The 12,435-nt window shown below is 36.5% G+C and overlaps 1 protein-coding gene and 1 long non-coding RNA gene across 4 annotated transcripts; one reads left to right on the forward strand and one right to left on the reverse strand.

Moving 5' to 3' along the window:
- The first annotated feature begins 693 nt into the window (after positions 1-693).
- On the forward strand, positions 694-2,765 carry LOC148917376 (uncharacterized). Its single transcript, XR_016127050.1, has 3 exons — positions 694-963; positions 2,292-2,362; positions 2,469-2,765. It is a non-coding gene; the product is annotated as an uncharacterized LOC148917376 (long non-coding RNA).
- Positions 2,451-9,415, reverse strand: LOC103342342 (NAC domain-containing protein 68-like). 3 transcript variants are annotated; one of them, XM_089052561.1, is made up of 4 exons: positions 6,958-7,887; positions 4,626-6,822; positions 3,275-3,876; positions 2,451-3,162 (listed from the first exon to the last, which is right to left on the reverse strand). In XM_089052561.1, the coding sequence occupies exons 2-4, from the start codon at positions 4,819-4,821 to the stop codon at positions 3,043-3,045; spliced, it is 918 nt and encodes a 305-aa protein (XP_088908687.1). In that variant the 5' UTR covers positions 4,822-6,822; positions 6,958-7,887; the 3' UTR covers positions 2,451-3,042. The 3 variants fall into 3 exon arrangements, with proteins under 3 accessions (XP_088908687.1, XP_088908686.1, XP_016652241.2); XM_016796755.2 differs by lacking the exons at positions 2,451-3,162; positions 3,275-3,876 and adding exons at positions 7,969-8,597; positions 9,062-9,409 and having other exon boundaries at positions 5,926-6,822; positions 6,958-7,859; XM_089052560.1 differs by lacking the exons at positions 3,275-3,876; positions 4,626-6,822; positions 6,958-7,887 and adding exons at positions 7,969-8,597; positions 9,062-9,415.
- Between the last annotated feature and the right edge of the window lie 3,020 nt (positions 9,416-12,435).

Raw genomic sequence — 12,435 nt, forward strand, 5'->3', positions numbered from 1 at the left:
GATGCGTGGATCAGATCAGAGGCTTTTACTCACCCAAGAAGTTGAGTAAGCACTTTTGGGCTCATGAGTCATGATCAAAGCTCTATCCATAAAGAAGTATTATTTGGGATATTAAGAATCTATTTAAATTATAAAACAGGTTCGTATTTCAAATTGGCAATCATCTTTTTAGTTCTTACAAGTTTTTACTTGTCTTGTCTATTTAGTTATTTGCATTTGTCGTTAATCTATTAATTAAGTTGAATTTTCTTTCTTTTTTTAGTGCGTACTTTCTTATTTAAAATTTTAGTTTTGTTATATTTTTTTTTCCGCTTCAAAATGAGTGTCGGATTTTTGAAGAACATTTTTTGGAGTTCTAAGTTGATTTTCGGATTTTCGACCGAAATGGTCTCCCAACTAGTGCTCCAGTATCATTTTGGTTCACTAACTAAAATTTTCATTTTAATAGTCCTTCTACTTTTCATTTGGTATCAAAACAGTCATACAATCAAAGTCTGTCAAATATTTTGTTAAATAGAGAGGTAAAAAAAAGTAAAATATTATTATTTAAAAAATTAAAAACTCAAATGCCCAATCATCTAAAACCCCCCCAAAAAAATAATCTGACTTTCCCTTCCTCAGCAAGCAAGCAGTCCATGGCTGCCACAAAAATCTAACTCAAACCCATTACGGTCTTTTACCTATTCACTCCCACTCAAATCAAACCCATGATCTCATCTCTCTACCACCATCTCTTTGCTACTATTGTGATTTCAAGTTCTGGGCTTTCAAACAACCCCTCTTCTTCTTTTTTTGGTTTCCCAAGGTATCCCCAGGCATGGCCCAGACCTAATCCTCCGAGGTACTGTCAGGCGCATATGCGGGGACCTCTCCCAAGAAAATTTTCTACATCCACAAGGGCTTGAACCCGAGACCACTTGCTTAAGCGACCAGAGCCCCTTCCACTCTGACCAACCTTCATTGGTAAACAACCCCTCTTCCATTTCGGCAGAACCAATTCCCAAATTCTCATAGCGTTATTATTGTGAAGCAAAACGTAGGCTTGATAGCAGTGATTTTATTTGTTTTCTTTATTCTAATTTATATTTGTTTCTGTTCTTTTCAAGGAATCTCATCCACCCCTCTTGTAGTAATTTTATTTTCTTCATTTTCTCGTTCATTTATTAAGGGAAAACAAATAAAATCGAGAGATTTCAGGAACATTCTAGACTCTTTAATCATAAAACTATTATTATTTGGGATGTTAAGAATCTGATTAAATTATAAAACAGTTTTAGATTTCATAATTGGCAATCATTTTTGTAGTTCTTACGAGTTTTTACCTTCATCTCAAAATTATAAAAATTGGAAAAGATAATATAATCCACAAAATTCATTCAACACAGAAAGGTTGTAAATACACAATATTAACACTGATAATACAGTAGAAAAAAAAGGAGAAGGAATGCTGCACAGGACCGCAGCAGTTGATACAGGCCAATTACAAAAACAAACTTTACAAGAATACAATTTTTGATTGTAGGGTTTGGGTGTTTCAACCTGAAGGTGATAGATAGGTTTTAAGCCTATCATAATCATACAGTTTTACACTGATTGTAACTACTACTCCATTAAGGATGGAACCTCAAAACTTCCATACGATTAACCACGACGTCAGATTAGCGTCTGGTTATTGTATTGTATATTGAGACTCCAGCAGCCATGTAGCAGCAGATCATGTATGATGCCACTTCAAGAATAATAGACTGCGGAACGAAAGCCCAAGGGTGGAGCTAGAAACTTGGGAACAAAAGCATGAGAATTAGCTAGGCTAGAGCTAGAACAAATGAAAGCCTGAGTATTAAGGCTAGGGGTAGTATGGAAGCCCAAGTATTAAGGCTAGAGCTAGAATGAAAGCCTGAGTATCAAGGCTAGAGCTAGAACGGAAGCCTGAGCATTAAGGCTAGAGCTAGAACGGAAGCCTGGGTATCAAGGCTAGAGATAGAACTTGTTACCAAAATATCGGGGACTTGATTAATGGATTCAAGGAGATGCTTCCAAGAACTTGAAAGAACCCTATTGTTGCCAGCTTCAAACCGTATGCTTCCAGGACTTGGTTTTCAGATGAAAAGCAAAACAATACTCTGCAGCATCACTAACCTGCAAACAGAGTTACAGAAATCACATTAGTGAAAAATAGCAAATAGCCTCCTCAAAACTTCAATACAAGAGCTTTTATTTACTGTGAGAAAGTCATAAAGGCTTCTCTTCATGTTTCAGGTCAAACTGACTCACCTTGTCCTGTGATACAGCTTTGCAGTCGGATTCTTCTCGGAGCACCTCCCGCGTGTGAAGACATGAATGGATGCTGGTTGATATTGAGGTATGTGTGTCCTATGATTAAGAGAGTATACTATTTGAATACAATTGGGAGAGACGCGGTCTCCACACTACTACTTCTAAGAAAAGACTTTTATTTATTTATTCAGACTCGTCAGAGAAGAGTAGAGTTCCAGATGGCATCTCAAACATTAGCACTTGCCGGTGGTTCTCATGTTCACTTAACAAGTTTGAAGTTTCCAATACTTAGGAATGCTGAGCAATGGCCGAAAGAACAAGAACATACTTAACCTGTGTCGTTTGTCCTGTCCAACATAAATATCTACAACTATCAACAAGTTTCCAAATCCTCCAGTAGATAAGGGTGATGTTCTACCCTTCCAAGACCTCTTGTGGTTTACAAGGCCCCTATCGATGTTCTCCTATAACTAAAATGTTGCAGTTCACTATCTATGTTGCAGTACTAATGCAGAAAAAACCTACTACCCATCCATGGTGTAATTCAGTGTTCTTCTCACTTCTTACTCCACTATAGCTATCATACACTCCTCCCAATGGCTCTAGTAGATCAGAGTCACTGTAAGTATAGTGCATGTTGTTTCTACACAGGATAATAATCTTGGTCACCAATGAAATTATTCAAGAACTTTGTGGGAAAAAGAATCATAAACTCCAGATTATCTGAAGATTGCGACTCATCATTGCATGCCAATGAGGATAGAGTTATTGGCATACACAACATCTCCCAGCAGTCCTGTGTGCACTGGTGATATCCAGAGGAATATCCCGTAGGCTAGATGGATGAAAGGGTGATATCAGATTTCTTTCTGGCTGAAAGGAAACCTGCATTAAAAATCATAACAAGCAAGCATTAAGGTTTGATAAGCTTCTTGTGCTGATATAGAAAGTTCATATTGACAAAAAAAATATGTTCAAAAGGCAAGTTTATTATCACCTCATGAAACGAATCATTGACAGCTAGATTATCAGAACCAGACGAGAAGCAGCCACCAAGTAAACCAACATCAAGGGTCGAAATATCATTATTGTCTGTAAGACAAGAACCATTTACAGACTCTGACTCGGCGCCTTCATTACATTTCTCACTGCCGAGCAGAATATCTTTGTCTGCGAGATGCTCTTTGGGCTCTAGAATCATATTAGCAGCAGCAGCAGCTTGATCATCTTTATAATTGGAGGCGATACCATGTTCAGCTACTTTATCGCAGATTGAATCATACTTCCGCTTCTTATAATTCACTGACTTAGTTGTTAGGTGGTTTAGAACAAACTCCCTCTGCTGATTGGGATTAGGACCCAGTTGGGCCTGTTTAGTTTTGGGGAGAGAAAACTCATGCATGACATACTTGGTTATCTTGCCTTTGGGCGCACGACCTTCCAAGAAAGGCAAAATCCTCTTATTACCAATCACAGCTTGGGATAGTTCAGTCTTGACCTCACGAACCTGGCCTGTGCTTTTATAATAGCCCTCATCTGTTGTCCTACTGCAGCGATTGCTGTTGGTGTTCATGTAATTAGGTTTGCTGAAGAAGTACTCTGAAATGCAAAATATAGAAAATATGAAACCAACGCACTTCAAGCCTTTCAAGTACTCAACAACACAACAGCTAAACAAGATCATAAATGTATGCATACAACAAAATAGCACATTAGAAATAAGAAAAGGGTTGGCTTTTCCAAGAGCATTGAAATCGAAATGCAGAACAAAACAAAATTCGGAAACCAAGCTACTCATACAACAACGACAACATAACTGATAGAACATCAAGATCATAAATTTATGCATACAACAAAACAGTACATTAGAAATTAGAAAAGGGTTGGCTTTTCCAAGAGCATTGAAATCGAAATGCAGAACAAAACAAAATTCGGAAACCAAGCTACTCATACACCAACGACAACATAACCGATGAACATCAAGATCATAAATTTATGCATACAACAAAACAGTACATTAGAAATGAGAAAAGGGTTGGCTTTTCCAAGAGCATTGATATCGAAATGCAGAACAAAACAAAATTCGGAAACCATGCTACTCATACAACAACAACATAACTGATGAACATCAAGATCATAAATTTATGCATACATCAAAACAGTACATTAGAAATGAGAAAAGGGTTGGCTTTTTCAATAGCATTGAAATCTAATTGCAGCACAAAACAAAATTTGGAAACCAAGCTACTCAATAACAACAACAGAACTGATCAAGATCATGATCAAGTTAAAGATCATAAATTATAGAAACAAAAACAGAGTAACATTTGAAATGATTAACGGGTTACCAGGCAGATCACGAGGCTCGCGCTCGCACACGTTGATTTCAGGGATGATGTCGCTGAATTCAGAGTCCTCGCCCGCTATCTTCTTCTTCAAGTAGAAGGAAAGCAGTTCCTCTTCGGTGGGAGAGAACCTAAATCCGGGTAGTAGGCCCATCGGCACTGAAACCCCTCCATCTGTTGTGCCGCCGCTGCTGCTCATCCCTCCTCCTCCTCCTTATCCTCCTAGTGAACTAAAAGATTTATATCAATCAATGTTTTTTGGCTCAGTGAGCAAGCAGCACCGGAGTGAAGCTGTATTTATAGGCAACCAATTGAGCTTCTCATACAAGTTCACCTGAGTGAGTGACGTCGCATGGCTTGAGTAACGCCAGTGGGTCCCATCCAGTACTTTCCCTCCTTTTTTATTTATTGTAATTTGTATATGTTTATGTCCTGTTGAAGGAATACAATGGACCTGCTCTTGGAAGGTCAGAGAGATTAGTAATTTTCTCTCCTTCTCATTTGATTTTGAGGGGAACATTCTAGACTTATGATGCATGGATCAGATCAAAGGCTTTACTCACCAAGAAGTTGAGTAAGCACTTTTGGGCTCTTGATCAAAGTTTTATCCATAAAGAAGTATTATTTGGGATGCTAAGAATCTATTTAAATTATAAAACAGGTTTAGATTTCAAATTGGCAATCATTATTGTAGTTCTTACAAGTTTTTACTCGTCTTGTCTATATAGTTATTTGCATTTGTTGTTAATCCATTAATGAAGGTTTTTTTTTTTTAGTGTGCACTTTCTTATTTGAAAATTTCAGTTTTGTTATATTTTTTTTTTCCGCTCAAAATGATTGTCGGGTTTTTCAAGAGCATTTTTTGGAGTTCTAAATTTATTTTTAGGTTTTCGACCGAAATTGTCCCTCAACTAGTGCTCCAATATTTTTTGTTCCACTAACTAAATTTTTCATTCCAATAATCCTTTCATTTACTTTCCCTTCCTCGGCAAGCAAGCACAGTGGCTTCCATGGCTTCCACAAAAAGTCTAACTCAAACCCATCACAATCTTTTACCTATTCACTCCCACTCAAATCAAACCCATAATCGCCTCCTCGTCTCTCTACCATCTCTTGCTACTATTGCGATTTCAAGTTTTGGGCTAATCAACCAAACCCTCTTCCATTTCGGCAGAACCCATTCCCAAATTCTCAGAGATTTTATTTGTTTTCTTTATTGTAATTTATATTTGTTTCTGTTCTTTTCCCATCATTCTTTCTTAAAACTGAACAATGACATATTAAACATTGAGGGATTGAAATATGAAAAAGAGAAATATAACACACAAAATTATATTCAACACTGTAAGGTTCTAAATACACAACATTAACACAGATGATACAGTACACAAAGGGGCCGCAGCAGTTGATACAGGCCAATTACAAAAACAAACTTTACAAGAATACAATTTTTGATTGTAGGATTTGGGTGTTTCAACCTGAAGGTGATAGATAGGTTTTAAGCCTATCATAATCATACAGTTTTACACTGATTGTAACTACTACTCCATTAAGGATGGAACCTCAAAACTTCCAAACGATTAACCACGACGTCAGATTAGCATCTGGTTATTGTATTGTATATTGAGACTCCAGCAGCCATGTAGCAGCAGATCATGTATGATGTCACTTCAAGAATAATAGACGGAACGAAAGCCCGAGTACAAGGGTGGAGCTAGAAACTTGGGAACAAAAGCCTGAGAATTAAGGCTAGAGCTAGAACAAATGCCTGAGTATTAAGGCTAGGGGTAGAATGGAAGTCTGAGTATCAAGGCTAGGGTTAGAATGGAAGCCTGAGTATCAAGGCTAGAGCTAGAATGAAAGCCTGAGTATCAAGGCTAGAGCTAGAACGGAAGCCTGAGTATTAAGGCTAGAGCTAGAACCTGCCTGAGTATTAAGGCTAGAGCTAGAACGGAAGCCTGGGTATCAAGGCTAGAGCTAATACGGAAGCCTGAGTATTAAGGCTAGAGCTAGAACGGAAGCCTGGGTATCAAGGCTAGAGATAGAACTTGTTACCAAAATATCGGGGACTTGATTAATGGATTCAAGGAGATGCTTCCAAGAACATGAAAGAACCCTATTGTTGCCTGCTTCAAACCGTATTCTTCCAGGACTTGGTTTGCAGATGAAGAGCAAAACAATACTCTGCAGCATCCCTAACCTGCAAACAGAGTTACAGAAATCACATTAGTGAAAAATGGCAAATAGCCTCCTCAAAACTTCAATACAAGAGCTTTTATTTACTGTGAGAAAGTCATAAAGGCGTCTCTTCATGTTTCAGGTCAAATTCACTCACCTTGTCCTGTGATACAGCTTTGCAGTCGGATTCTTCTCGGAGCACCTCCTGTGTGTGAAGACATGAATGGATGCTGGTTGATATTGAGGTATGTGTGTCCTATGAGTAAGAGAGTACTATTTGAAGACAATTGGGAGAGATGCGGTCTCCACAGTACTACTTCTAAGAAAAGACTTTTTTTTTTTTTTTTAATAAAAAAAATTCTGACTCATCAGAGAAGAGAAGAGTAGAGTTCCAGATGGTATCTCAAACATTAGCACTTGCCGGTGGTTCTCATGTTCACTTAACAAGTTTGAAGTTTCCAATACTTGGGAATGCTGAGCAATGGCCGAAAGAACAAGAACAGACTTAACCTGTGTCGTTTGTCCTGTCCGACGTAAATTTCTACAACTATCAACAAGTTTCCAAATCCTCCAGTAGATAAGGGTGATGTTCTACCCTTCCAAGACCTCGTAGTTTACAAGGCCCCTATCGATGTTCTCCTATAACTAAAATGTTGCGGTTCACTATCTATGTTGCAGTACTAATGCAGAAAAAACCTACTACCCATCCATGGAGTAATTCAGTGTTCTTCTCACTTCTTACACCACTATAGCTATCATACACTCCTCCCAATGGCTCTAGTAGATCAGAGTCACTGTAAGTATAGTGCATGTTGTTTCTACACAGGATAATAATCTTGGTCACCAATGAAATTATTCGAGAACTTTGTGGGAAAAAGAATCGTAAACTCCAGATTATCTGAAGATTGCGACTCATAATTGCATGCCAATAAGGATAGAGTTATTGGCACACATAACATCTCCCGGTAGTCCTGTGTGCACTGGTGACCTCAGAGGAATATCCCGTAGGCTAGATGGATGAAGGGGTGATATCAGATTTACTTCTGGCTGAAAGGAAACCTGCATTAAAAGTCATAACAAGCAAGTGTTAAGGTTTGATGAGATTCTTGAGCTGATATAGAAAGTTCATATTGAAAAAAAATTGTTCAAAAGGCAGGATAATTATCACCTCACGAAAAGGATCATATGCAGCTACATTACCATAACCAGATAGGAAGCAGCCACCAGGTGAACCAACAGCAAGGGTTGAACTATCATTATTGTTTATAAGACGAGAACCATTTGCAGACTCTGACTCGGCACATTCATTTCGATTCTCACTGCCAAGCAGAACATCTTCATCTGCGAGATGCTCTTCAGGCTCTGGAATCATATTAGCAGCAGCAGCAGCTTGATCATCTTTATAATTGGAGGCGATGTAACCAGGAATACCATGCTCAGCTAATTTATCGCAATTTGAATCATACTTCCGCTTCTTACAATTGGGTTTAGGGTTACACGCCTTAGTTGAACCCTTCTTAATTGTTAGGTGGTTTAGAACAAACTCCCGATTAGGAGCCAGTTTGGCGAGTTCAGTTTTGGTGAGAGAAAACTGATGCAGGACATACTTGGTCAGCTTGTGGTTGGGCGCACGACCTTCGTAGAAAGGCATATATCTCTTCTCACCAATCACAGCTTTGGATAGTTCATCCTCGATCTCACGAGGCTTGCCTGTGCTTTTATAAAAGCCCTCATTCGTGGTCCTGTAGCAACTATCGCCGTTGGGGGACATGTAATTAGGTTCGCTGAAGAAGAACTCTGAAATGCAAAAGAAACAAAATATAGAAAATTCGAAACCAACCCCCTTCAAGTATTTGAAGTGAGTCACAACAGCTAAACAAAATCATAAATTTATACATACAACAAAACAGTACATTAGAAATGAGAAAAGGGTTAGGTTTTTTTTTTTTTCAAGAGCATTGAAATCGAAATGTAACACATAACAGACCAAGTTACTCAACAAGAACAGAACTGATCAAGATGATAAATTTATGCATACAACAAAATAGTACATTAGAAATGAGAAAAGAGATGGCCTTTTCAAGAGCATTGAAATCGAACTGCATATAATAGTGAATCTCCCAAAACAAAATTTGGAAACCAAGCCACTCAGTAACAACAACAGAACTGATCAAGATCATAAATTTATAACCAAAAACATAGTAGCATTAGAAATGAGGAAATGGGTAGTGAAGAAAAAGTGAGAAAGATTAATGGGTTACCAGTTGGCAGATCACGAGGCTCGTGCTCCCTCAAATTGATTTCAGGGATGATGTTGCTGAATTCAGAGTCCTCGCCCGCTATTTTCTTCTTCAAGTAAAAGGAAAGCAGTTCCTTGTCGGTGGGAGAGAATTTAATTCCCGGTAGTAGGCCCATCGGCACTGAAACTCTTTCATCTGTTGTGCCGCCGCCGCCGCCCATCTCTCCTCCTCCTATCAATCAATGTTTTTGTCTCTGTGAGCAAGCAGCACCAGAGTGAAGCTGTATTTATGAACACTGAACAAAGACCCAATTGACCAAAAAAAGAAAAAGAAAAAATAGAAAAAAAAACAAGACCCACTCACTCAAAGCAAGCACTGTGGAGGGTTTTGACTACTGCTGTTCTTTTTTTCCACAGGTCTTTGAGCTTCCCATACAAGTTCATCTCTCACTGTGGGTCCCCCATCGGTCCTTTCCCGCGTTTTCATTGTATTTTATGTTTGTTTCTGTCCTTTTTGGATCAGTAATTTTCTTTTCATCATTTTACCATTGATTTTGATGCGAAACCAAATACGATCGAGAGACGAGAGATTTCATGAACATTCTAGACTCTTGACACATGGATCAGATCAAAGGCTTTATTCATCCAAAAGTAGGCAACGGATCAGATCAAAGCTTTATTCATAAAGCCACCTGTGGGTGCAAATACCACATAGAAAATTTATTTTTGGCAACGAGTGAGTGACCAGCAATGGCATGGCTTGCGTTGCGTCACACCAGTGGGTCCCATCCGGTCCTTTTTTTCCCTTCAATTTTGTATTCTATATTTGTTTATGTCCTGTGGAAAGGAATCTTGTCGACCTGCTCTTGCAAGTTCAGCTTCAGTAGTTTTAGTTCATTTTATCATTGCTTTTGTTTTTGAGGGGAAAACAAATGCAATCGAGAGATTTCTGGAACATTCTAGACTTCTGAGGGGAAAACAAAAGTGTATCGCTGCTTAGCTATATATTTTTTTTAATTTTTAAAGCGTATAGCCGGCCGGCTATACTGTTTTTAATTTTTAAATTCTAAGGCGTACAGCCGCACGGCTATACTTTCTTTTTAATTTTGCAGCGTATAGTTCTGTTTTTTTTTTTATAAGTTATGACCGATCGGCTATACTTTTGTTAAATTCAATTTACAGTGATAGTTTAAAGTGAATTTTAAGTTTTGATTTTTTAAAAAAAATAAAAAAAAGTGAATTTTAAGTGTTTGAATGTGATATACATTTTAACAGTGGGGTTAATGGCATGTGATTTAGGGTTTAGGGGAAACTGCTCTTGCATGTTTGATGGAGCAGCTTTGGATGGATTAAATTTATCTATATCTGGATTCTCATTTTTTATCTTGAGGTTTTCCAATCTCTCTCTCTCTCTCGCTCGCTCACATTGGAAGTTCGCCAAGGGAAAAAAGAAAATTGGATGACGAGTTAGAGAGAATATTATCTAAATCGTATATAGCCGAGCGGCTATACTGTCATAAGTTTTTATTTTAAGCATATAGCTGAATGGCTATACGTTTTTAAGCGCATCACGGCTATACGTTTAAATTTGTATCTTTAAGCGTATCTTGTAGCGCTATATGTTTTATTGAGTATACGATACATGTTTTAATATATTTTTTCCAAAGAGTATGGCCGTGGCTATACTTTTTATTTTACTTCAAGATTGTAGCCGACCGGCTATACTATTTTATTTTTTATTTTTAGAGAGTATTGCAGCCCGGCTATACATTTTTTTAATTTTTTCCAGTTTTCCAATAGTATAGCCGCGCGGCTATACAGTGTTTGATTTTTACACCTTCACGAGTTTAGCCGCCCGGCAGTACTTTATTTTTTGTTTTTAAAGAGTATAGCACGGCTGGATCTTTATTATTATTATTATTATTATCTTTTTTTATTTTAAAGAGTTAATTTCTTTTGTTTTGATGAAAGCTTTATGCATAAAGAATTATTATTTGGGATGTTAAGAATCTATTTCAATTATAAAACAGGTTGAGTATTTTAGTTTAGTTTTAAGCGTTTATTCTTATTTGAAAAATTCAATCTTTATTTGTCTTTTTCTACTTAAAATGAGTTTGATTTTTGACGAACATTTTTTGGAGTTGTTTCTAAATATTTTTAATTTAAAATTTCATGTTCAAAGTTTTGTTAAGTTTTGATATTGAAAATTTAGATATTGTGTGAATCAACATTGAAAAACCATGCACGTAATGTCACAAAAGGGAGATTCTCAATATGTATTTAAGTTAAAAATTAGTTATATATTTCTAATTGAATTGCATTCATAATTGGAGAATTTTCGTGACTAAAATACTTATTGAGAATCTTCCGTGACTAAAACCAATCGTATTGGCTATCGTTTATTTTAAGCATATAGCTGAATGGCTATACTAAGCGTTATACGTTTAAATTTGTATCTTTAGCTATATGTTTTTATTGAGTATCGATACATGTTTTAATATATTTTTTCCAAGAGTATGGCGTGGCTATACTTTTTTATTTTACTTGATTGTGCTATACTATTTTTTATTTTTTATTTTTAGAGTATTGCAGCCCGGCTATACATTTTTAATTTTTTTCCAGTTTTCCAATAGTATAGCCGCGCGGCTATACAGTTTTGATTTTACACCTTCACGAGTTTAGCCGCCCGGCGGTACTTTATTTTTTTTGTTTTTAAAGAGTATAGCCGCACGGCTGGATCTTTATTATTATTATTATTATTATCTTTTTTTATTTTAAAGAGTTAATTTCTTTTGTTTTGATGAAAGCTTTATGCATAAAGAATTATTATTTGGGATGTTAAGAATCTATTTCAATTATAAAACAGGTTGAGTATTTTAGTTTAGTTTTAAGCGTTCATTCTTATTTGAAAAATTCAATCTTTATTTGTCTTTTTCTACTTAAAATGAGTTTCGGATTTTTGCGAACATTTTTTGGAGTTGTTTCTAAATATTTTTTAATTTAAAATTTTCATGTTCAAAGTTTTGTTAAGTTTTGATATTGAAAATTTAGATATTGTGTGAATCAACATTGAAAAACCATGCACGTATTGGCGTTATGTCACAAAAGGGAGATTCTCCAATATGTATTTAAGTTAAAAATTAGTTATATATTTCTAATTTCGGCTGTTGAATTGCATTCATAATTGGAGAATTTCTCGTGACTAAAATACTTATTGGAGAATCTTCCATGACTAAAACCAATCCATGAATGTTATTTAAACTGATTTGAAGTATTTTATAGAAACATCCACAAATGCCTTTTGTAATTGTCACTTTTGAGCTTCGATTTCTCCTATAATAGGTTACAAATCCTCAAATCTTAAAACACCTATAATTTTGTATATTGAAAACATAA

The sequence above is a fragment of the Prunus mume genome, linkage group LG5 (assembly GCF_029339155.1).
Source record: "Prunus mume cultivar Tortuosa linkage group LG5, ASM2933915v1, whole genome shotgun sequence".
Lineage (NCBI taxonomy): Eukaryota > Viridiplantae > Streptophyta > Magnoliopsida > Rosales > Rosaceae > Prunus > Prunus mume.